The sequence below is a fragment of the Gossypium hirsutum genome, chromosome A11 (genome assembly GCF_007990345.1).
Source record: "Gossypium hirsutum isolate 1008001.06 chromosome A11, Gossypium_hirsutum_v2.1, whole genome shotgun sequence".
NCBI classification, from domain to species: Eukaryota; Viridiplantae; Streptophyta; class Magnoliopsida; order Malvales; family Malvaceae; genus Gossypium; species Gossypium hirsutum.
In genome coordinates this window covers 55947404-55972017 of record NC_053434.1, presented here as the reverse complement: position 1 = coordinate 55972017, position 24614 = coordinate 55947404, and the positions used below count along the sequence as shown (strand labels likewise).

The window sequence follows — 24614 nt, the reverse complement described above, 5'->3', positions numbered from 1 at the left end:
AACACCTTCTTTCTATGATGATGTAATGCAATGCAATCATGGACAAAACAAAACACGTTAGTACAGGAGAGAGAAAAAATAATATAGAACACCTAACCAGGTGACCTAGGATTTGGCGTGGCTCTACATAGGGTAGGCTCCTAGGTCTCTTTATATGTGGTTCGATTCTAAGAAAAGGGTATCTGAACTAACAGATTCCTCAATCCTTACCCATTATAGGCTCATATAGATCAAGTTTGATTCAGGGGAACACATTTCCCTATGGCCATGCGGAGATGAAAATCTCACGAAGACATAGGTACGGATGTATCCCAGAAGCAATCCACTAGCCCATACGAAGGTGAAAACCTCACGAAGACATAGCTTCTCACTTCCACATAAAAGGTGTAACCACAACGGTCATGCAATGCAATGCAAAAGTATTCTACGAGACTCAAACAACAGCAATCATGGAGATCACAAACAAATGAAACAAAATAATCATGATTTTTCAAATCAATTTTTCAATTTTCAACAAAAGGACAGAAAATAATTAATTTTACGGCTTGACTCTCTTCTTGGTCCCCAGTGGAGTCGCCAAGCTATCGAAACCATTTTTTATTTTGAAAAACGGCGATCGACTTTAAAACGAACTATGGAGCCGCCACCAATCCTTGTAGGTGTGATTAGATCACCTTGTAAAATATTTTGTTTTATTAAAATATCAATTTTGGCCTACAAAATTCAAGAAAATGGGTTCGGGAGTCAGTTACATACGAGGAAGGATTAGCACCCTCGTAACGCCCAAAATTGAGACCTAATTGATTAATTTATGTCCTAATGTCTAAAATTTGAAAAGATTCTAGAATACGATCCCTTTAAAACATGTTTGGATAATCCGAATTGAATATTAAGATTTTCTTGTCCCGAAGGAATAAAATATCATATCCAGCTCGTTAGGATACAACATTTCAAATCCTCGATACTAAGACCATCTCATGATTTTCAAAATTCATGCATTGAAATTTTAAAAGGATATTTGGTCGTTCGATCAAATGAAAAATCGAAACCCAACACATTAGGGCACGATTTCTCGAATTCCCAAACATAAAATATTACCTTATTTTTTAATAAATTCTTTGTTTAATAACAATGATTTCAGAATAGGAACAATATTGAAACACAACCTTTTAAGCGAACAAAGTGCTGTGGAATGATAATATACAATGCAAAGTAATAATTTACAAGCAAAATGTTACAATATTGAATCACAAATAACTAATAAATACAATGCAAGAATTATAATGCCCGTGATGACAATAAATACATAACATACAATCTTAACATTAACAATTGATGGAAATGACACAACATGATATACTCCAAAAAATAAAGACTGAAAAATAAATGATATAAAAAAGATTAGAATAAGTAATAAAAAGAGTAAAAAATAACAAAAGATTTAAAACAACGAAATAAAAAATAAAAGTTTAAAAAAAAACTAGGCTCCGTTTGTTTCATTGAAAATGACTTTCGGAAAATGATTTCTGGAAAATGATTAACTTTTCTGGAAAAGCTAATATTTTCTGGTGTTTAGATGAATCTATGTAAAATATTTTATGTTGTTTGGTAGATTTCTTAAAAATATTTCATAAAAGTTGTTTCAATTAAATAAACATACATTCGAGATTTTTTTTTATTTTTTCATTGTTTAATTGAATTTATTTTTATCTATAATTTTATATTTTACATTGTTTTTGCATATATTAAAAATATTATGTTAAATTCAGATTCATTACAATGTCATTTTTTAATTACATGACTACTAAGTGAGTATTTTTATTTAAAAATGCGACATCAACAAAATTGACAAAAAAAAATTAACAATCTCAACAATTGGACTTGGTTTTCAAATTTGGAAAGTAAAGGGACTAAATTCTTAAAAATAAAAGTATATAGACTAAATTACAAATCTGTGAAGTGTACATAGGCTTATGACATATTTTAACCTTTATACTATAAAACATTATCATTAATATATTTATAATTGTAATAAATATTTATTATTAAAATATTAATATTGAATATTTTTAATAATATGTGAATAATATTATTTAAAATTATTATTTTTAAAATTTATTGTTAAAATAAAATTGAAATATTAAATAATTTATTAAAATAATAAATTATATTTATTATGTCGAAACAATTTTTTTATTGGAAAGATAAAAACGGGAATCGACTTTTTTAAAAACGAAAATGTGGAGTCGCCACCAATCTCTTGGTTTAGGTGTGATTGGGCCACCTACTAAAACGTTTTGTTCCATTAAAGACAATTTTGGTCCACGTAAAATCAAAAATGGGTCCGAGAGTCGGTTACGCATGAGGAAGGGTGAGCACCCTCATTACGTCCAAAAATTGGTACCAAATTGATTCGATACTATGCTTATATCAAAGGTTTTTAAAAAAGACCTTTCAAAGTATAAGTCTTTTTAAAATGTTTGACTAGTTCAAATTAGCGGTCAAAATTCTCTCGTTTCAAAAATATGCAGCATCATATCCTGTAACGGCCCAAAATTGGGTCTAGTCGGAACAGTGGTTTCGGGACCACAAACCCGAAGAGAAAATTTTTATTTTTATTATATTTTTATAGTCTATAAATTTATGGAAATATTTCGTAAAAATTTCGTTCGAAAATTTTGACGTTTGGGCACTCAATTTAGTCAAAAGGACTAAATTGTAAAAAATGCAAAGGTTGAGTTCTTTATATATGAGGTGCCTAATTGTTATGAGTTTTAAATTTAAAGTCCTTATGTGACCATTAGTCTTTTAATAAGTTAGTGGATGGATATTTGTTTGGTATTTTTGAAATTTGGTTGAAATAAAAAGGGTAATTTTGTAAATTAATTAAAATGACCTAATAAGACAAAAATGATAAAAGCTATCATTTTTTTTTCATTCTTTCTTCTTCAACCGTGGGAAAGAACCAAAAATGGCAGCCATGGATGAGCTCCATTCGGCTAAGCTTCTATGGCTTATATAGATACGGTTTTTGTCTCCTTTTTAATGATTTTCATATTTTTGAGATCCTCGAAGCTTAAATTTTCTATTTCTACCAATTGATTGAAGAGAAATTAGAGTTTAAAAATTTACCCATTCATGATATGCTTGTGTTTTGATGATTTATAGTAGATAATGAATGTTTAATGTGTTAAATACGAGTTTTATTCGATGAATTTCGATAAAAATGTCAAAAAGGGGTTAAATTGTAAAAGTTATAAATTGGTCATAAGTGTGTGAATTAGTGAAAATTTGGAGTTGTCATAGAAGAGAAAAATGTTCAGCATGTCTTAAACCTTCTAGAAATCGAATAAAAATTATTTTACGAGCCTAGGGGTAAAAGCTTAATTTTTGAAAAGTTAGGGGGCATAATTGTAAATTTTCTAAAATTTGATATATGAATTGAATTGGTTAGTGTGTTGATAAAATGTGTTAAATAAGTGTTATTTGACATGTTAGATCAAGAAAATATGAAATTTTGGATTAAGATCGGGGAAGAACAAAGTTATGTGCTAAGTTAGGAAAGTTAGCCGTTTCGGCATTTGAGGTAAGTTGGTATGCTAATAATACTGCAATAATGTTGTAATTTATATTTGAAAGTTAAATTTAGTGAATTAATTGAATTATGTTAAATTAAATGTTTATGGTGCCAAGTTTATGAATTGATTTAAAAAGATGCCTATGGTACACGAAGTGCATTGAATTATCATACATAAATGTGATTTCTATGATTATGGATTAAGAGCAATTGTAAGTTCATATGATTTTTAATAATGCAATGTGTAATTTAATGTTATTGCCTTGATATTAAATGAGATGTAAGTTTATATGTAAGTAATATATCAATTTTACTTGTATTATGATATTTTATAATAATATTGGAAATATGTTTGTTGATAATTACTTGATTGGTGAAATTGTTGGAAAAGAGAGAGAAATCCCGGTTGAACCTTCGGAAAGATTGGATGATACTGATGGTATGTAGCTAGGTCACATGTGTGGTGCTGAGTGCACATCATATGTACAAGAGAGCTACGATACATTATGATGTAGCTAGGTCGCATGGGTGATACTATGTGTACACCATGAAGACAAGAGAACTACGGGATATATGTAGCTAGGTCGCATGCGTGGTTCCAGGTGAAGGACACCATGTAGAAAAAAGAGCTACGAGATAAACTGGCTAGGTCACATGGGTGATACTAAGTGTTCACCATGTGTACAAGAGAGCCGAACTATATGATGGGTGGAGCTATATGCTGAAACCACCAAGTATCGAGGATTGATCCGAAGTGTTCAACGGGAGACTTACTATGTACTGCTTTGTGAGTTTTGTGATGAATAAGTGCAAGAACTTGGATATGTGAATGATGTGTTCATTAAGTGACCGGGATGTGGTAAGGTTATAAACAAGTAAGTTATACATGAGGATGATTTTATGGTGACCTTGTAATCATGGGCCTATACTTGTGACGTATGAAATGTGGTGAAAATGATTTGTGATATGTATGTTAAAATGAGGTTAATACAAATAAAGTGTGAAAGAGTGAATTAGCAATAAAACTGTTTTGGACAGTAGCAGTGACGTGACTTTGAAAAATCACCAAAAATAGTAGGAATTTAATTAGAGGCTGAATAAGATATTAAATTAAATCTTAATGAGTCTATTTTCATATAAAAGAAACGGAGCAAGCAAAGGAATTCTATATTTTGAGATATTTATATTTTTGTGAGACTGGTTCAGAATGATTACGTGATCCCCTGTTCTGACTTGGTAAAATCATCATAAATTGTAAAAATAATAATTATGGGGCATGGTTTATATGCTTAGAAACCTTAATGAGTCTATTTTTTATTTGAATAATCAAAAACATTATTTGATTCTTTACAATGAGATAACTTAGTTTTTATATAGAGAGGTCAGAATTGTCAGACAGTGAAATAGATGAAACTTTAAGAAAAATCTGGTATTGATTGACAAAACCAAAAATTCTGAAAATTTTATGGTAGAAATTTATATGAGTCTAGTTTCAAGAAAAATTTACGAAACTTAATTTTGAGTTCTGTATCTTAAGAAATAATTAAATTAGTGACTATGATTCAGGAAAACAGCCTTAGCTGATCTTGTGTAAAAAGATGAAATCATGTGATTAATGATTGTATTTTCTTGAGCATATTTATTGAGGAATGGGATAATATTGTTAATTAATTGCTTATTATTATTAATATGCCAACTTACTAAGCTTTTAAGCTTACACCATTTTCCCATTTCTCTTAGTGTTGTCAGGTTAGCTCGGGATTGGAGATCGTCGGAAGTATCATCACACTACTAGTTTATCAAATTAGAATAATGGTAATTCTTATTTATTGTCAAATAAGTGGCATGTATAGATAATTAGTTATTGATATTAAGTAATATTATGATTTAGCCAAATGTATAGGCTCATTTTGCTTCATTGTATATAATCATAAGATTTGGCTCATAATGGTTAAAGTTATGTAAACCTATTTTATGTATGCATAGATAAATGTCTTGGTGTGGCCAAGTTAAGAACACAAAAAGGGCTTGGAAAATAGCCTAATGTGATACACATGGGCTTGAGACACGGCCGTGTGTCTCAGCCGTGTGAAGAACACGGCCATCACACGGGTGTGTGGTCTAGCCGTGTAAGCAAGTCAGTAGCTAGCTAATTTTTACACGGGGTTCAGACATGGGCGTGTGAAGACCACACGGTCTACTCACACGATCACGTCACATGCCACATGAGCGTGTGACCCTACTTTGGTGAAAAATTTTCTAAGTGTCTGAAAGATTTCGGTTTGTCCCCGAACCAATTTCAATGATTGTTTTGGGCCTGGTAGGCCCTTTTAAGGGACAAATTATATATGTTTGAAAATTTTTAAAATTTGATGAAATTTTATGTCTCGGTTTTAAATGATTACAAGTACTCAAGTCCGGTAATACCTCGTACCCTGTTCCGGTGTCAGATACGGGTAAGGGTTGTTACATATCCAGCATGATTGGACACGATCCCTTATACCTTCAAAAATACGATTGATTTTTGACCCTCAAAAACTCGTATGTTAAAATTATAAAAGGATATCCAAATGTTTAGTTCACCGAAAAATCATACCCAGCACGGTAGGGCACAATTTTCCGAATTCCCCAAATATTGAATATTGCCTTATTTCAAAAATTTTGACTAATAAGGAAAATTGGAAATTAGCTCAAAACACGTTTATTTGTTTTAAAACAGATGGAGTGCTTAATGTATTATAATGAAACATTTGTATAGAAAAGGATTAATAAACATGAAATAATAGGCACACATATAGTACAATAAACCACAATTAATAAATTCAATAATTATGTACAACTATTCTAAGTAAAATGCAGCCAGATTCTTAATCATGGATGGAGTACAATTAATACAATGAATAAAACAATGACTAAATGATATACCTCAACAATAAATATGGCACAATATAAAACAACTCACAAAATATTTACAAAATAAAATAGAAATTTGAAGTGGTATAAAACATTTTCAAAGTAATGATGAATTAATAAACGCATAATATATATAATATATAAGTTGACAAATTTACATAAAAACTAAAGGTATATAATTATTAAAATAGATATTATAGAATAAAAGTTTGAATCAAATTATATGAAAAATATTTTAATCACAGATTCATTTACAAATTAACAATATACATGATAGCTTAAATAATGTATAAAATATGAAAGAATAATATGATAAAATATACCGCACATAATAGATTTACAAAACATATATATATATAGATATAGTAATAATTATTTATAAAAATAACATAGAGATGCATACAAGATTAAATTAATTTTGCTTTATACGTACAGACATATATGGAAAAAACACTTAAATGAGATACTATATAATATATTAAAAGAATATGATATAAATAACTTCAAAACAATAATTTTATAAAAGAATATGAATTTTAAAACAATGATTTAACTATTAAAGTATTATATGCACATACATAAAAAAAAAAATTAAACGAGACATTCCATGATATAACCAACTTCAAAATAATTATATGAAAAAAAGCATAATTAATAAAACGAATAGAAATATAAAATGAATTCTAAAATGATAATTATTTCAAATAGAAAGCAAAATTCGGTGTGCATAAGTATGTACATATATTAACGTTTAAATAGAATTTTATATATAATGTTGAAATAATATATTACAAGCTTCAAAATAGTGAATTTTTTTAAAAACAAAATAAAATTATTAAAGCAATTTCAGTGAAAAAATGAATACCTTTTAAACCACGAATTAATAAATGGAAAACTTAATAGAACAAATTTAAAATGAAGGGGATAGTTTGTAAATAAAATAATTGATAGAATTGAAATAAGGATCGATGCGAAACACGCGTGCATGCTCAGGGACTAAAAATGGAAATAATCCAGATCTCAAAACGCAATGTGTAGGCGCAGATTGAATTGTAAACATATTCAAATTACAAGGCTAAATTCTAAAAATGAAGTAAAACCAGCCATGCACAATCGAATGCCTGTGCAAATAAAGAGGACTCAGCGCGCAATTAGCCATTTAAAGCCAAACGCGCAGATCTAGTATAAGCATGGGTCGGGTCATCGGATTATGTCGTTCAAAAGACGTTGTTTCTAAACCACCGAGATTGGTTTAAACGGTGTCGTTTCTGCCATTTTATAAACGCTTAACAATGCCTTTATTCCATCAAACCATATCAAAACCCTAGCCTATCCATCTTTTTCTCCTCAGCCGAACCCTATCCCTTTAGCACTAGCGCCGATCTGCCTTCACAAACGGCAACCGACAAATTCGGGCTTTTGATGATAATTTTCGGCCTTGTGATTCCCCTTTCAACTCCGATTTCAACGAAGCCAAGAGGAATCTGTGGCCGATTCGCAAGGTAAGATCTCGCCCTTTATTTTCTCTTTTGTTATCTTACATACAATAGCGTTATAAAATCAAAAAAGAAAACAAGATAATTCGACGGAGAACTTTAAGGAAAATGGAAAATCACCTTCAAGAATATCTTTCAAAATGCCTTTTCTAATATTTAGTGTGCGTAATATGCGTATTTCAGAGTGCGTGCGTAGTATGCGTACACTGTGCGTAAGATTACAGAGATGAAATCGACGACTTTTTATAGCCAGATTTTTTTAGAATAAATAAAAATAAAAATTACATTTATTTGTTGTATTCTGTTAGTGGTTCTTCTGGTGTATTCTTGTGCAGACTCGGCCGTACGGAGGAGTGAGGAGATGTGCGAAGGAGGTCGTGCGAGGAGCCGCTCGTGGGAGCCCAACTCTCTGGCATATTCTAGAAGCTTCTAGTGCTCTCGGCCGCTGAACTTCTTTTTTGGGTTCCGAATTTGGGCTAGGTTTAGGATATGGGTTTATGAATTTGGGTTAAAACTGTATCTGGGCTGGTATAAGTTCTTTATTTGGGCCTGAAAATTTGTAAAAGGACATTGATGATGGACTTTTATTGGTTTTTATCTTAATTTATTTTTGTTTTTGTTTATTTTATTTTTGGTTTCTCTCTAACGAGCCCGGGCGAATGGGCCAATTACATATTATATTAATAATTTATTATTTGACTAAATATAAATAATTAAACATGTATGTTTAATAATATTAAAAAATTTAATATTTTAAATATTTTTTAAAATAAAATTTATTATCAATATAATAATATTAAGTTTGATTTAAGTAAATTTTATATAAAAATAAAACTATCTATAGATGAACTTTTTTTCGGAAAATGAATTACGCTTCTCAAAAGGGAAAGTCATTTTACAGGAAAAATGACTTATTTTATCTTAACCTATAAGTCATTTTCCGTTGACCAAACTATTTTCTGTGAAACAAACATAGTAAAATACAGAAAATATTTTTCGTAAAACTTTTTACATATAAACAAACGGACCCCTATTGTAAGCAAGATGAAAATAAATAATATATAAAAAACTATTGTAAGCAAGATGAAAATAAATAATATATAAAAAAACAAGTTTGAAATAAATACTATAAATGGCAATAATATAAAATAATTTAAAATAATTAATATGCAAAACTATTTTAAAATAAAATAATATATAAAATGATTTAAAACAATTAATTTAAAGACAATTTAAACTAACATATAAAAATTTAACTTTAATAATATATATAAAAAAGAAGTTTGAAATGGATAATATATAAGAAATGTGAAACAATTTAATAAAAAATAAAATACAAGATCTTAAAATAAATAATCATAAAACTATTTTTTAAAAATAAATAATGCATAAAAATTAGAATAAATAATATATGAAAATAACTTAAACTAACTAATATATATACAAATATTTAAAGTCAATAATATATAAGCTTAATATAAATAATATACATAAAATAAATTTAATAAGAAAATAGTTGAAATAAATAATATATAGAAAGATTTAAAAATAAATAGTAATAATAAAACGAAAAAGTGATAAATAAATAAATCGAAACAAGTTAAGGATAAATTTGAAATTAAAACGAAATTTGCAGTCTAGAAACTAAACATTAAATCAACAAGAGGATCTAGATGGAATACGCGAGCAAAGAACAGGGGCTAATTGGGTAATTATCCCAAACCTTTAAAACACATCGTTTCAGTGCAAACCTAAATGAATAAGAAACTGAAATTATAGGGTAAAATTAAAACAAATAGAAAAAAAGCAAGATCACATTGCATTACACCACAAAAATAGAAGGGTCTATTGCGCAAATATCCCTTTACTGTAAAAAATGCGGATCCTGAGGCGGGTAGGGTCAATGCGCGGATCTGGCCTTTAAACGACGCCGTTTTGGTCACTAATGGTCCATACCAAAACAACGTCATACCACTTGCTTATAAATACTAAAAAAAAGTTTAAAAGAAAACATTCCTATGAATTCTTAAAAAAAAAGAATCTCTGAAAAGGCTCTGGGAGCTCTAGCCAGAACATTGCCTTGCTTCGTCACCGAACCACTGTCCCCGCCACCTTCCGCCATTGTACACGGTGGCCGGAGGCCCTAAAAAGGACTATTTTGGTCCTTTAAACCTGAACCTAAATCTAAGCACAGAACAGCCAAAACTCTCACCCAAAGTCCAAATAAAACAGATGACTCTTCGGATTCCACTTCTCCGATCACCAAAAGAGGGTAAAAAATCCTTTTTCCTACCAGTATTTATGCTATATATATATAATATTCGAATAAGTACATAAAAAATAGGTGAATACCTTAAAAAACACTTGTATTCTTTGATTTTCTTTGATTTGTATTTGGAAAAAAAGCAAAAAAAAAGTCCCCGTACATATTCCATTCAGCCCTTTTTATAGCCGATTCAAAGATAAATAAAAAATAAAAGAAAATACAATAGCCTTAGATTTTTTGTTACCCATTTGCTGTCAATTGCTGGATATTTGTTGTGTTGTTTGCTCCTTTTTTACTGTTATTTTGTTTCTTCTTTGCAGGTAAAACCACCGTACGGAGGGCTGCGAACGTGGCAACTGCAGCGCCTAGCAAAAAGGGGACCTTAGGGTTTCCAGAAGATTCAATTTGCCTGGGCCAGTTTTTATTTGGGCCAAAGGTTTATTTTACACTTGGGCTATTATTTTTTGGCTTTTGTATTTAGGCTAATCAGGTTTAGCTGATCTTGAATTAACTTGGGCCTAGTTAGGTTTTAAATTAGCTCGGCCTTTGTGTGGAGTTTGGGGTTTATTGGACTTTAAATGTAAATGGACTGGACTGTTTTATTTTGGACTTTATTTAATTTGGTTTTTTAATTTAGTTTATAACGGGCTGGACAAATTGGACCTGTTATAATGTTTTTTTTAAAAGAAAATTATTTTTAAATGTGTTTAAAACTTTAAAAATGTTACATATAGTTTTAAGAGATTTTATTGAATTGATTAAATATAATTCTTATAAAAAAAAACTTAGTAATTATAAAGAACATGTCAATGTGACATCACTTATTCACATCACATTGATTATCGGATCAAATAAGGGATATTATAGACACCAATTATAAAGAAAACAAACTCTACATTTGTAGGAACTTACCCATTTTGGTAAAGTAAATAAAAATGAGCCCTTCGCAAGCCATCATTCAATGATCTAACACACTTAAAATCATAATTAGGGCAAGTTCAATCACTTTAATTTTTAGCCTACTAATGATTGTGAAAAGAATCACTATTTTATGTTGCAATAGAAGATATATGTTGAAACTGCAGTCTCAATAAAATCCCTTTAAGATTGGAAGCTCAAGCTAAATTAGGGTTTAAAGCTTGGTAAGAGAAAGCTTAAGAATTATAGTATGGAAATTTAGCGTTTTATGTGAAAAAATACAGAGATAGAAAAAGTATCGACTGCGACTGCCATGGAATCCAAAGTCCCCTCTACTTAATTTGAGCCGTTAGTGATCAAACATTAAATGTTGGATTATTGTATTTGGCATGACCTCAATATGCATGAGTATTAAAGTTTGGTTGAATACATTGATTCGAGCGTGATCTCAACATGCATAGGCGATGACGTTTTCTTTTACCTATCAATATTCCAAGGACTGATATTAAGAGTCCGTTTGTTTATATATAAAATGTTTTACGGAAAATATTTTTTGCATTTTACTATATTTGTTTCACAGAAAATAGTTTGGTCAACAAAAAATGACTTACAGGTCAAGCTAAAATAAGCCATTGTTCCTGTAAAATGACTTACCCTTTTGAAGAGCGTAAGTCATTTTTCGTAAAAAAACTAATCTATAGATAATTTTATTTTTATATAAAAATTAACTTAAATCAAGCTTAATATTATTATATTGATAATAAATTTTATTTTTATTTTAAAAAATATTTAAAATATTATATTTTTTAATATTATTAAACATACATATTTAATTATTTATATTTAATCATATAATAAATTATTAATATAATAAATATAATTTATTATTTTAATAAATTATTTAATATTTCAATTTTATTTTAACAATAAATTTAAAAAATAATAATCTTAAATAATATTATTCACATATTATTGAAAATATTCAATCTTAATATTTTAATAATAAATATTTATTACAATTATAAATATAATAATAATAATGTTTTGTAGTATAAAGGTTAAAATATGTCATAAGTCTATGTACACTTCACAGATTTATAATTTAGTCTTTGTACTTTTATTTTTAAGAATTTAGTCCTTTTACTTTCTAAATTTGAAAACCAAGTCCAATTGTTGAGATCGTTAATTTTTTTTATCAATTTTGTTGATGTCACATTTTTAAATAAAAAATACTCACTTAATAGTCATGTAATTAAAAAATGACATTTTAATGAATCTAAATTTAACATAATATTTTTAATATATGCAAAATCAATGTAAAATATAAAATTATAGATAAAAATAAATTCAATTAAACAATGAAAAAAAATAAGAAAATCTCAAATGTATGTTTATTTAATTGAAAACAACTTTTATAAAATATTTTTAAGAAGTCTACCAAACAATAGAAAATATTTTACATAGATTCATCTAAACACCAGAAAATATTAGCTTTTCTAGAAAAGTAAATCATTTTTCAAAAATTATTTTCCGAAAGTCATTTTCAATGAAATAAACGGAGCCTAAATGTGAAATTGACCTCAAGAGGTCATGCGGTAGAGAAAAAAACCCACATTTTAGTAAATAATTAGTGTGGTTTCCACATTGCTAAAAAAAATTAGATTGATTAATTATTTGTATCAAATTATAAAATAAAAATTTAAAAGTTAAAATATAATGTTAGTTTCTATACGTTTCATACATTTATAATTCATTCCCCTAATTGTATACTTAGAATTTAGTCTTTATACTATCATTTCTAAGAATTTGGTTTTTCTATTTTTTAAATTTAAAAATTTTAGATTTAATTGTTATCATTATTAAAATTCTTCCATTAAATTCACTGATGTGACATTCTAAATTTTTTTAAAAATATACTCATTTAGTAGTCCTCTGACAAAAATGTAATTGTAATGGATTTGAATTTAAAAGAAAAATTTAATGATATTAACAATTCTTAAAATTCACGTAAATAATTAATTATAATAAAATATTTAAACTGACTAATTAGATACTAAATTATTTTAAAATTAAAATATAAAAATTAAATCTTGAGTATAATAAAAAAATTAAAATTAAAATTTGATGATTTTATATAAGCCAAGAAAATAAAGAGACGAAAGTTAAAATTTAACCATCTCATAATGTAAAAAATGGAAGAAGAAGGCCATATAAGGCTACATACATGTCAAAGGAGGAAAGTCTTTTACAACTTCCTTTTTATACGTAGATATATAGATTTTATAATATTCAAAGAAAAATGCAATATTTCAATAAAAAAATCAAATTTTATTGATAGTCTCTGCTTTTTAGTCCTCAATGAGCTCAGATGTGATGTCATGTGTCACCATACAAAAGCCTTCAAAAGAGTACCAAGCAGTGAAGCACTTGCTATTATCATTACCCGTCAAACCACCCAGGTACAGAAGCACTAGATCTTTCAAACATTTTCTCTTTGGCTTACCAACCTTGGATCTGAAATGGCAAAGTCACCCGAAGAAGAACACCCTGTCAAGGCCTTTGGCTGGGCTGCAAGGGACCCATCTGGTCATCTCTCTCCTTTCACCTTCTCCAGAAGGTTATTTTCACTGTTTAAGCTTTGTAACAGATGCATGCTTAAGTCTTAACTCGTTCTACTCTTGTTGTTCCATGAAATTTAATTTAATGTTGCCTTTTGCATTTTAATCTTTGTGAAAAATCTCTTTTATAGCAGTTACTTAGTCTAATTTCAAAGGGTTTAAAGGTGATGGTGATTTTATTTTGAGTTGTGATGAACTGGTGAGTGCAGGGTAACTGGTGAAGAAGATGTGAGGTTTAAGGTGCTGTATTGTGGGATTTGTCATTCTGACCTTCACAGTATCAAGAATGAATGGGGCTTCTCCAACTACCCCATGGTTCCTGGGTCAGTCACTCCCCTCCTACCTTTTACCATCGCTTTCTTCATCATCATCTCTTGTTATTAATCCATTCCTTTTTCTTTTTAAGTTGGTAAACTGGTGGGTAAACAATAAAACATAAAAGCAAGAAAAACTCCATATACAGGATAGCTGAGTCAATTATAACTCATAAATTATAGTATCTTAACCTAGGAACTTGTTTCACATTTAAAATATGTGGTCCACATATCACAAAATATTTATAATTATTAACTGTTGGAACGTAACTAACCCTTTAAAAATAGAATTTAAAGATTAATTATTTCGCATTTAACTCTAACCCTGCTTCTCTTGGGTATTGAAAGCATTTCAAATTAGAGAGATAAAACCCTACAAATAAATTAGTAAAGCTTGACTTGAGAATTTTGAACTTATTACTTTATTTATAAAACTTTAATTCCATTTACCCCCAATATAAAAAATAGGATAACATTTTATTGGTAGTGGAACTCTGGATCGTACCTGTTTTCTGAAACTAACCGTACCTGTCTATTTAATGACAAGGAAACACCGAAATTCCAACCCACTCAACTCTTCTTTTACCATGGAATAAATTCCATCTTTATTTTATTGTAAATTCATAGATATAATAAGTAATAAAAAATATTGATAGAATCTGTTGCGGAAAGGATCGATTCGAGAACTCCGATATGACTACAAGTAAATTGACCGGAACGAAAAATAAAGTGAACACAAGGATTTACGTGGTTCGGCTTTAATGCCTACGTCCACGGGCAGAGGCGAAAAGAAATTTCACTATAACAAGATGAAGATTACAAGTGTTTTACACTCAAGACACAACCCGAGAACCTCACAACTCTCAACCCCTATAGAAAACCCGAAAGCTAAAATCTTAGCTTTCAAAGAACAAGCTTTGCTCTCTCTTGGTTTGGGATGATGAATATGGCTAATGAACCTCTCTATTTATAAGAGAGTTCAAGGACATAATTGTCCAAAACTTTGGCAAAGATTTGTGGTTGAAAATGGACACCAACAACCATCCACTAATCCACTACCACCAACAACCCACTACCAACAACAACAATCCACTACCAATTTTAAGCCATTTCTTAACAAATCTCCACCTTGGCTTGAAATTTACCAAGCTGAACATCATAGTGAATTCCTCGAACTGGATCACCTCTTCCAAACGCCTCTCTGGCGCTAATCAATCCCGAATACCTATCAAGTCCAAGCAATGCTTGAACTTATATGCAGGGATCACCTTAGTTAACATATCTGCAGGATTCTTCTCGGTAGCAACCTTGCTGATAACAATGTCACCTTGCGTAACATGTTCCCGAACAAAATGATATCTGACATCAATGTGTTTGGTCCGTTCATGAAACATCTGATTTTTAGTCAGATGTATGGCACTCTGGCTATCGCAAAATACAACAGTGAAATCCTGTTGTAAACCCAAACTGCTTACTAGACCTTTCATCCACAATGCTTCTTTCACTGCTTCTGCTAACGCCATATATTCCGCCTCAGTCGTAGATAAGGCTACGGTAGACTGTAACACAGCTTTCCAACTAATGGCTCCTCCAGAATAAGTGAAAACATAACCCGTCAGAGATCTTCTTTTGTCCAGATCTCCAGCATAATCAGAGTCCACATAGCCCGTGACACTGCTAGTGCAGTCACTCTGATCATATACCAAGCATAAATCTGCAGAACCTCTCAAGTACCTGAGAATCCATTTCACGGCCTGCCAGTGTTCCTTGCCAGGACAACTCATGTATCTGCTGACCACACTAACTGCATGTGAAATGTCTGGACGAGTGCAAACCATTGCATACATCACGCTTCCAACTGCACTCGAGTATGGAATGTGAGACATTTGCTGCTTTTCTTCATCAGATTGTGGTGACAACTCTGCAGAGAGTTTGAAATGTGGTGCCAACGGAGTACTCACAGTTTTCGCTTTATCCATGCCGAAGCGTTGAAGAACCTTTTCAATGTAGTTCTTCTGCGACACACGAAGCTTGCCCGCCTTGCGATCTCTGTGAATATCCATGCCCAAAATTTTCTTGGCAGCACCCAGATCCTTCATCTCGAACTCACCACTCAACTGCGACTTTAACTTGTTGATTTCCGACATGTTTTTGGAAGCAATTAACATGTCATCAACATACAGCAACAAATAAATGTGCGAACCATCTGAGAGCTTCCGATGATAGACACAAGCATCATAGTCACATCTTGTGTAACCATGCTGAATCATGAAGCTATCAAACCGCTTGTACCACTGCCTTGGGGATTGTTTCAATCCATATAAAGACTTCTTTAATAGACAGACATGGTCTTCTTTACCAGGAACTGTAAAACCCTCTGGTTGACGCATGTAGATTGTTTCCTCGAGCTCACCATGCAAGAACGCCGTTTTTACGTCAAGCTGCTCAAGTTCTAGATCAGACTTGGCCACCATGGCAAGTAATACACGAATGGAAGAATGCTTTACGACTGGGGAGAAAACTTCATTGTAGTCAATCCCCTCTTTCTGAGTGAAGCCTTTAGCAACCAATCGTGCCTTGAATCTAGTTGCTTCAACCCCTAGGATGCCTTCCTTTTTCTTGAAGACCCATTTGCAACCAACTATCTTCTGGTTACTTGGCGGCTTAACCAACTCCCAAGTATGGTTCTTGTGAAGAGATTCTATCTCCTCACTCATAGCAATTGCCCACTGTGCCGACTCATCACACGTGACAGCCTCATTATAACTGGAAGGTTCTATACCAATGGACTCCGCCACACTGAGCGCGAAAGACACCAGATTAGCGTAACGCGGATTTGGTTTGATTTGTCTCTTCGTTCTTCCAGTGGCAATGCTATATGGTTTTTCTTGAGGTGACTCATCTTCATCGGAATCTTGCACCTCAACTTGATCATCCTGGACTGAAGTACCTTCCGTAGGAATTGGAGCGTCCACCTGACACTCCACCTGCTTCTCAACACCGTGATCTCCCATTCTATCTGACTCCTCCTTTTCCCGGGAATTTGTGGTGGATCGAAGCATGGATGACTCATCAAAAGTCACATCTCTGCTGATGATGAACTTGGACGAAACCGGATCAGGACACCACAACCTGTATCCTTTCACCCCTTGGCCGTATCCAAGAAATATGCATTTCTTCGCCCTCGGTTTGAGTTTTCCCTCATTTACATGAGCATACGCAGGGCAGCCAAACACTCTTAAACCAGAGTAATCAGCAGGAGAACCAGACCATACTTCCTCAGGAGTCTTCAGCTCAATAGCTGTTGACGGAGATCTGTTAACCAAATAACAAGCAGTATTAACAGCTTCAGCCCAAAATTCTTCACCGAGCCCAGCATTTGATCGCATGCAACGAGCTCGCTCCAAGAGAGTTCTATTCATGCGTTCTGCAACTCCATTTTGTTGTGGTGTTCGACGAACAGTGCGGTGTCTCACTATTCCTTCATTTTTGCAGAACTCATTGAATTCACCTGAGCAAAACTCCAAGCCATTATCCGTCCGGAATCGCTTGATCTTCTTTCCTGTTTGATTTTCGATCAAAGCTTTAAATTGCTTGAAGTTGATGAGAACCTCATACTTGCTCTTCAGAAAATACACCCAAACCTTTCTCGAGTAATCATCGATAAAGGTAAGCAGATATCTGTAACCACCTTTAGAAATTGTCGGAGAAGGCCCCCAAAGGTCAGAATGGAAGTAATCCACTGTGCCTTTTGTCTTGTGAATCCCAGTGCTGAACTTTACCCGAGTCTGCTTACCGAAGACGCAGTGCTCACAGAAATTCAACTTTCCTGTACACTGCCCAGACAATAATCCTCGTTTGCTTAGCACCGATAAGCCTCTCTCGCTCATATGCCCGAGCCGCATATGCCATAACTTCGTGGTGTCAGAATCTAGATCATCTGATGATGACACTCCCGCAACACCTGTAACCGAGGAACCATCGAGGAAGTAAAGGCCCCGCTCCAAATTACCACGTATCACAGTCAAAGCACCCGAGAATACCTTGAGAACTCCACCTTCAGCAGAGTACCGAAAGCCTTTCTTGTCCAACGTACTCAAAGAGATCAAATTTTTCTTCATTTCTGGAATGTGCCGAACATCAGTTAGAGTTCTAACAATACCGTCAAACATCTTTATACGAACTGTGCCAATCCCCATGACTTGACATGCGTGGTCATTTCCCATTAGTACTGAACCAGAATGCTTCTCGTATGTTGAGAATGCATCTTTCGAAGTACTTATATGAAATGTAGCTCCCGTATCAAGAATCCATCTCCCACCAGCGTAAGAGTCGGATACTGCAAGAACGATCTCGGCATCACTTGAAGAATCTGCATCAGCTACATTCGCACGATCATTTTGTTGCTCCTGTGATTCTGATTTCTCCTTCCTTTTCGGACAATCTACCTTCATGTGCCCGTACTTCTTACAGTAGTAGCACTGTATTCTCTTCTTGGACTGCGATCTAGGATGGCTTTTACTTGAACTTCCACCCTTTGCCTTGGATCTTCCTCGAGCAACCAAGCCTTCGCCTTCATTGTTTTCGACCACCTTACCAGTGATTTTCTTCCTCAACTCACTGGAACTTAAGGCATTTTTCACCTCCTCTAGAGTCAGGTCATCACGACCGTACATCATTGTATCAACAAAATTCTCATACGAGGGAGGCAAAGAACACAAAACAATTATTGCTTGGTCCTCATCATCGATTTTGTTATCGATATTATTCAAATCCATGATAATGGAATTGAATTTATCCAGGTGCTGGGAAACAGGTGTACCTTCCTCCATCTTCAGGGCATAGAGTCTTTGCTTGAGGTAGAGCCGGTTCGTCAATGACTTCGTCATGTACTTGCTCTCTAACCGGAGCCACAAACCGGACGCGGTTTTCTCATCCGCTACTTCTCGTAGCACTTCATCTCCTAGACATAGCAGAATAGCACTATGTGCTCTTTCTAGCATGTCATCCTTTTGCTCTTCCGAAAGCGTGCTTGGTAATTTATCTTTACCAGACAATGCTTTTAGCAATCCTTGTTGAACCAGCACTGCCCGCATCTTGATGCGCCATAAACTGAAACTATTTTTCCCGGTAAATTTCTCGACATCATACTTAGTCGATGAAACACTTGTAGCCATAATTTGGAACCTTTGAATGAATGATAATATTTTCTTCCTGATGTGAAAGATCAGACAAAGCTGCAGTCACAGGGCAATTCAGAAAATATTATCACTCCTTCAACTACGCTCTGATACCAATTTGTTGCGGAAAGGATCGATTCGAGAACTCCGATATGACTACAAGTAAATTGACCGGAACGAAAAATAAAGTGAACACAAGGATTTACGTGGTTCGGCTTTAATGCCTACGTCCACGGGCAGAGGCGAAAAGAAATTTCACTATAACAAGATGAAGATTACAAGTGTTTTACACTCAAGACACAACCCGAGAACCTCACAACTCTCAACCCCTATAGAAAACCCGAAAGCTAAAATCCTAGCTTTCAAAGAACAAGCTTTGCTCTCTCTTGGTTTGGGATGATGAATATGGCTAATGAACCTCTCTATTTATAAGAGAGTTCAAGGACATAATTGTCCAAAACTTTGGCAAAGATTTGTGGTTGAAAATGGACACCAACAACCATCCACTAATCCACTACCACCAACAACCCACTACCAACAACAACAATCCACTACCAATTTTAAGCCATTTCTTAACAGAATCAAATACAAATTCATACATAAAATGAAGAAGTAATTGCATGACTAATGCCTGTTCGTGTTATCTGGTATGACATGAAATTGGATGTCAATTAAAGTATTATTATTTAACCGACCAAATTTGGTGGCTTGATTATCATGAATCAGACTAAAAGTGGGCATAACAATTATATTTCGGCCTCATGTTATGTCAGTGGTATGAAATCCAGCCATTTGTCTCTCAATGCGTATTACTTTAGTCGTTCTATGTCCACTACGGTTTCTATCTTACTAATTCCCACCCTTTAATTGTGGTTACAAATTTGTTGATCCCGTCTAATGATGATGTGTCAAGTTTTGAACCATTTCTTAATGTATATGAACTGATTCGAAGTGAGAGCGTCATGAATTTCGGCTGCCAGTACTAACTACACTTTTACCACTTCATTTTGATGACTCAAACTTGGTTCTATTTGCTTGGAGTTGTTTTATGGAGGCAAGAAGGTCCACGTTCTTTTGTTTTCTAACATAAACTCGAGTCTAGGCCTTAAAGGTTAAATTTTTTTGTTAATTTAATTCTTATTATTTTTTAATAAAAATATTGATTAAAACATTAAATTTTAATAATAATCTATAAGTATGTCATGTTTTTTTTTAAAAAAAAATCATGAATTTTTTTATATATTTTTTGAATAATTTTAAAAAATTTAAATTATTTATTGACATTAAATATAAAATAAATATTATCATATCAATATGAAGTACACATGAATTGTCATGTGGGTTGCCATAAAAATATCATTAAATTTAATGTTTTTAGTCAACATTTCTGATTAAAATAATCAATTTAACTCTTTCTAAAAATTTAATGATTAAATTTAGATTAAAAAAAAACCAAATTAACAAATATAAAAATAAAAACCTTGAAAGCTAAATTTCACATTACGTCTTTACTTTTTAATACTATATTTAGAATTTAATTAATAGTAGTAAATTAAAGAGTTTAGTTTAGATTCAAATATTCTAATTTACATTTGAAGTAACCAATAATAGAGAATAATTGTCGTGCTTAACCAGTCATTACCTATTTTCTTATCCAAAATTGTATTAATAAAAATATAATTATATAAATACCAAATTACTTCAGCTTTTTATAACTTCTATTGAAAAAACAAATAAAATCTTTTAACTTCTTATAACTCTACTTAAAAACCAAATAAAATGAAATTTTAAACACTAAATCTTACTCAACCTTAATCTCTATCTTAGGTCAAACTTTTAAACCCTAAATATAAGCTTGAAGCCTAATTCGACTCTATATTTTTAAGGGAGAGTATTTAGTTTTTTCCGTCCATTTGGTCATTTTTCTTATTAAATCGATTTAATTCACCATAATATATGAAGATCAATCCAACTAGATTAGAGTTTAAGAACCAATATAATTAAATCGATTTACAGTCTTTTAATTAATTTAATTGAATTTAATTATTGACTTGAATAATATATTTATTTTATATATTATAAATTAAAAAATATTAAATTAAGTTGATTTTTTTATAAAATCAATTTGAAAATTCAAAAATCAATAACCGAAAAAAATAATCAACAGAACTAAACCTATAACTCAGTTTAGTCGCTTTTCTCGATTTTGAACAAAAATTGCTCTCCCCTATATATGCTAGCCCTTAAATCTTAATCAATCTCATATCCTTATATATATATATATATTTTGAAAGTTTACATTAATGTTATAATTAAAATAAAAGATACAAATACAAATCTCAAAATAGTAGAATGGAACTATTACGGCACATTTAAGTACAAAGAAGTCCAAACAAGTAGAATCAAATTATTATAGCATAAATTAATTAAGAAGTCTAGTAACTCGAATTAAAACCCACACATAACATCAACACATGGTGAGATAAGAAAACCTGCACATATAATTACACATAACTAATTTAGAAAGTTAATTTTAGTATGGGTTAACTTTATGTAATTAAGATTAAAATATTGTTAAACAAAAATAGATGGAGAGCCTAATAATTAAGAAATTTTTTTTTAAAAACAAAATGAAGAGCTCTGAAAGTAATTTCTCTCTATATTTTAAAGTCCTAGTGGAAGGAAAATAAAATTAAAAAAAAAAGATATATTTTACTTATAAAATCATTTATTTATTTAGACCATTTCTTTTTAACAGCTACATCTTCATCGAGATATAACACAAAATGCCCATAATTTGCAGGCATGAAATAGTAGGGGAAGTGACAGAAGTAGGCAGCAAAGTGGAAAAGGTTAAGGTGGGAGATAAAGTGGGTGTGGGATGCATGGTCGGAGCTTGCCACAGCTGCGACAGTTGTACAAACGACCTCGAAAATTACTGCCCTAAACTCATATTAACCTACAATGGGATTTACTACGATGGAACCATAACTTATGGAGGCTATTCAGATTCAATGGTCGCCAATGAACGATACGTTGTTCGTATCCCTGACGGCATGCCCCTGGACTCTGCAGCTCCTTTGCTTTGTGCTGGAATCACTGTTTACAGTCCTTTGAAATACTTCGGATTAGGTGAACCTGGAAAGCATATCGGCATTGTTGGCCTTGGTGGTCTTGGTCATGTTGCCGTTAAATTTGCCAAGGCTTTGGGGTCCAAAGTGACTGTAATTAGCACTTCTCCTAGTAAGAAGGCTGAAGCCTTGGAACATCTTGGTGCTGACTCTTTTTTGGTTAGCCCTGACCAAGACGAACTACAGGTAATTGTGTGCACTTACTCCTACTTTTACTAATAGAAATTTTAGAAATGATTTTACTTTTTCGGGTTGGAGAAGGCTGCCATGGGTACGTTTGATGGAATTATAGACACAGTCTCTGCTACTCATCCAATTATGCCACTGCTTGGTCTGCTAAAATCCCATGGGAAACTTATTATGGTTGGTGCACCCAGTGAGCCACTCGAGTTACCTGTATTTTCGTTGATCATAGGTAAGCAGAAAAATGCATTTAATAAACACTAGTCTTGGAGTTTGAATTCGAGTATAAAGCTGACACGTAATTTATATATTTGTGATAAAAAAACAGGAAGGAAGACAATGGCTGGAAGTGGTATCGGAGGAATGAAGGAGACACAAGAGATGATTGATTTCGCAGCGAAACACAACATAAGAGCAGATATTGAAGTTATATCCATGGATTATGTGAACAAAGCGATGGAGAGACTTGAACAGGCTGATGTCAGATACAGATTTGTAATTGACATTGGAAACACCTTGGCTGCCACCAAGCCTTCAAGTTGAAAATCACTAATCCGTTGCTTTAAAATGCTCGGATGTCGCAGTAGTTTCGTGATTGAATATCGTGTGCTTAAACAGACTTTGGTATGCTATGCTTAAAATAATCGATGAATAAAGAGTGCAGAATGCTTCATGTCTGGAGCTTTTATTTTAATACACAAATAAATGTTGAACTATCCAAATATAGACGATAGGAGTAATAGTTAATTGAATCATACCAAAATCGGTTTATTAGAGTTTACATTCCTTTCACTTAATCGGATTGGATTACATTATGATCCATTTATGAAGGCCTCTGCCTTTGCAACATCACGTGAAGAACATGTAAAAACCAAAAGTATTACAAGAAAGTAGGAATATTTGGGACTGGTGTTGCCGTTTTGTTGTGTAATAACATATAGGAAGCAGAGCTTTAAGAGGTGGGCTTCAACGTGTTCCCAATATCAATGACAAATTGATATTTGACATCTGTTTTGAGAAGGCGTTTCATGATAGTGTTCACATAATCAATTGGTGTAACTTCAATGTCTGGTTTTATGCTTTGTTTAGCTACAAAATCAATCATCTCCTGAGCCTCTTTTGTCTCTCCGATCAAACTTCCTCCTGTTATCTTTCTCCCTGCCAATTTTAATGTAAAAATCACATCAATATTATTTGAATATGCATATGGTGAAGTCGAGCCTCATTCATTCTTTTAGAGAGCATATATTCACCATAAACTCTTACCCTAGAGCAATGGAAAGGCTGGTAGCTCAAGTGGTTTCTCTGGAGCACCAACAAGTGTCACGGGCTGCAGTTCAAAGCCCGTGACCATCGCACCAAATGTATCTCATGGAGGTTTATCATTTAGATGGGGATTATTTGACTCAGAAGAATTCAAGGAGCTATTGGAGAAGCTTGTCAGATTGAAACCTCTGGTGGCCTAATGATAAAGATATGACAACATTAACTATCTTGATAAATAGAGAAACTAATCTTAGAAGATCAAGGGGAATCATATCTTATAAGATTATATTTTATTTGATTATGTAAATTGATTATGTAATATTGTAAATCCCTAGATTTAAGGGATAAGCTAATATCGTCAGTCGATGTAACTTGATCTAGACTGTCGGTTTTGGGGGAGCTCAACTATAAATATAGAGTCTCCCACTCACTTGTATTTCATTCCATTATTTCATTGTTTCTTATATTCTTTGAGAGAAAGTAATACAATTGAGAGCATTTACTTAAACACCTCTCGTACGTAGTCTTCTATGGCTTTCTGTTCGTTTGTACTTCTTTTTATTTGTGTTGCTTCCACTATATAAATTAGTGCATTGGAGGAATTATTTGTGAATCCTGAATTGTTTGGTGATTAAGCTGACTTAGGTGTGTTTGCGTCGAAAGGATTGCCCAAGGCCTCATAGAATGTGAGACAAAAGTTCTACCCCGTGACACAAGAACAAGCTTCCCGTGAGTCTTCAGCAACCCAAGCA

General features: G+C 32.4%; 1 protein-coding gene and 1 long non-coding RNA gene across 2 annotated transcripts; both read left to right on the top strand.

The window, feature by feature from the left end:
- Positions 1-7466: 7466 nt before the first annotated feature.
- Positions 7467-8609, top strand: LOC121209951 (uncharacterized). Its single transcript, XR_005905210.1, has 2 exons — positions 7467-7992; positions 8322-8609. It is a non-coding gene; the product is annotated as an uncharacterized lncRNA (long non-coding RNA).
- Positions 8610-13476: 4867 nt separating this feature from the next.
- On the top strand, positions 13477-23269 carry LOC121209950 (probable mannitol dehydrogenase). Its single transcript, XM_041081989.1, has 5 exons — positions 13477-13787; positions 13998-14111; positions 22086-22599; positions 22675-22828; positions 22925-23269. Exons 1-5 carry the CDS (start codon positions 13690-13692, stop codon positions 23137-23139), a joined length of 1095 nt encoding a protein of 364 aa, XP_040937923.1. The 5' UTR covers positions 13477-13689; the 3' UTR covers positions 23140-23269.
- The last annotated feature ends 1345 nt before the right edge of the window (positions 23270-24614 follow it).

Bases quoted from the DNA above. Each gene is read 5' to 3' on its own strand.
- LOC121209950 (XM_041081989.1), top strand. From the start codon at position 13,690: ATGGCAAAGTCACCCGAAGAAGAACACCCTGTCAAGGCCTTTGGCTGG. The intron at 13,788-13,997 runs GTTATTTTCACT...TGGTGAGTGCAG, and splicing joins CCTTTCACCTTCTCCAGAAG to GGTAACTGGTGAAGAAGATG. The intron at 22,600-22,674 runs GTAATTGTGTGC...GGGTTGGAGAAG, and splicing joins CTGACCAAGACGAACTACAG to GCTGCCATGGGTACGTTTGA.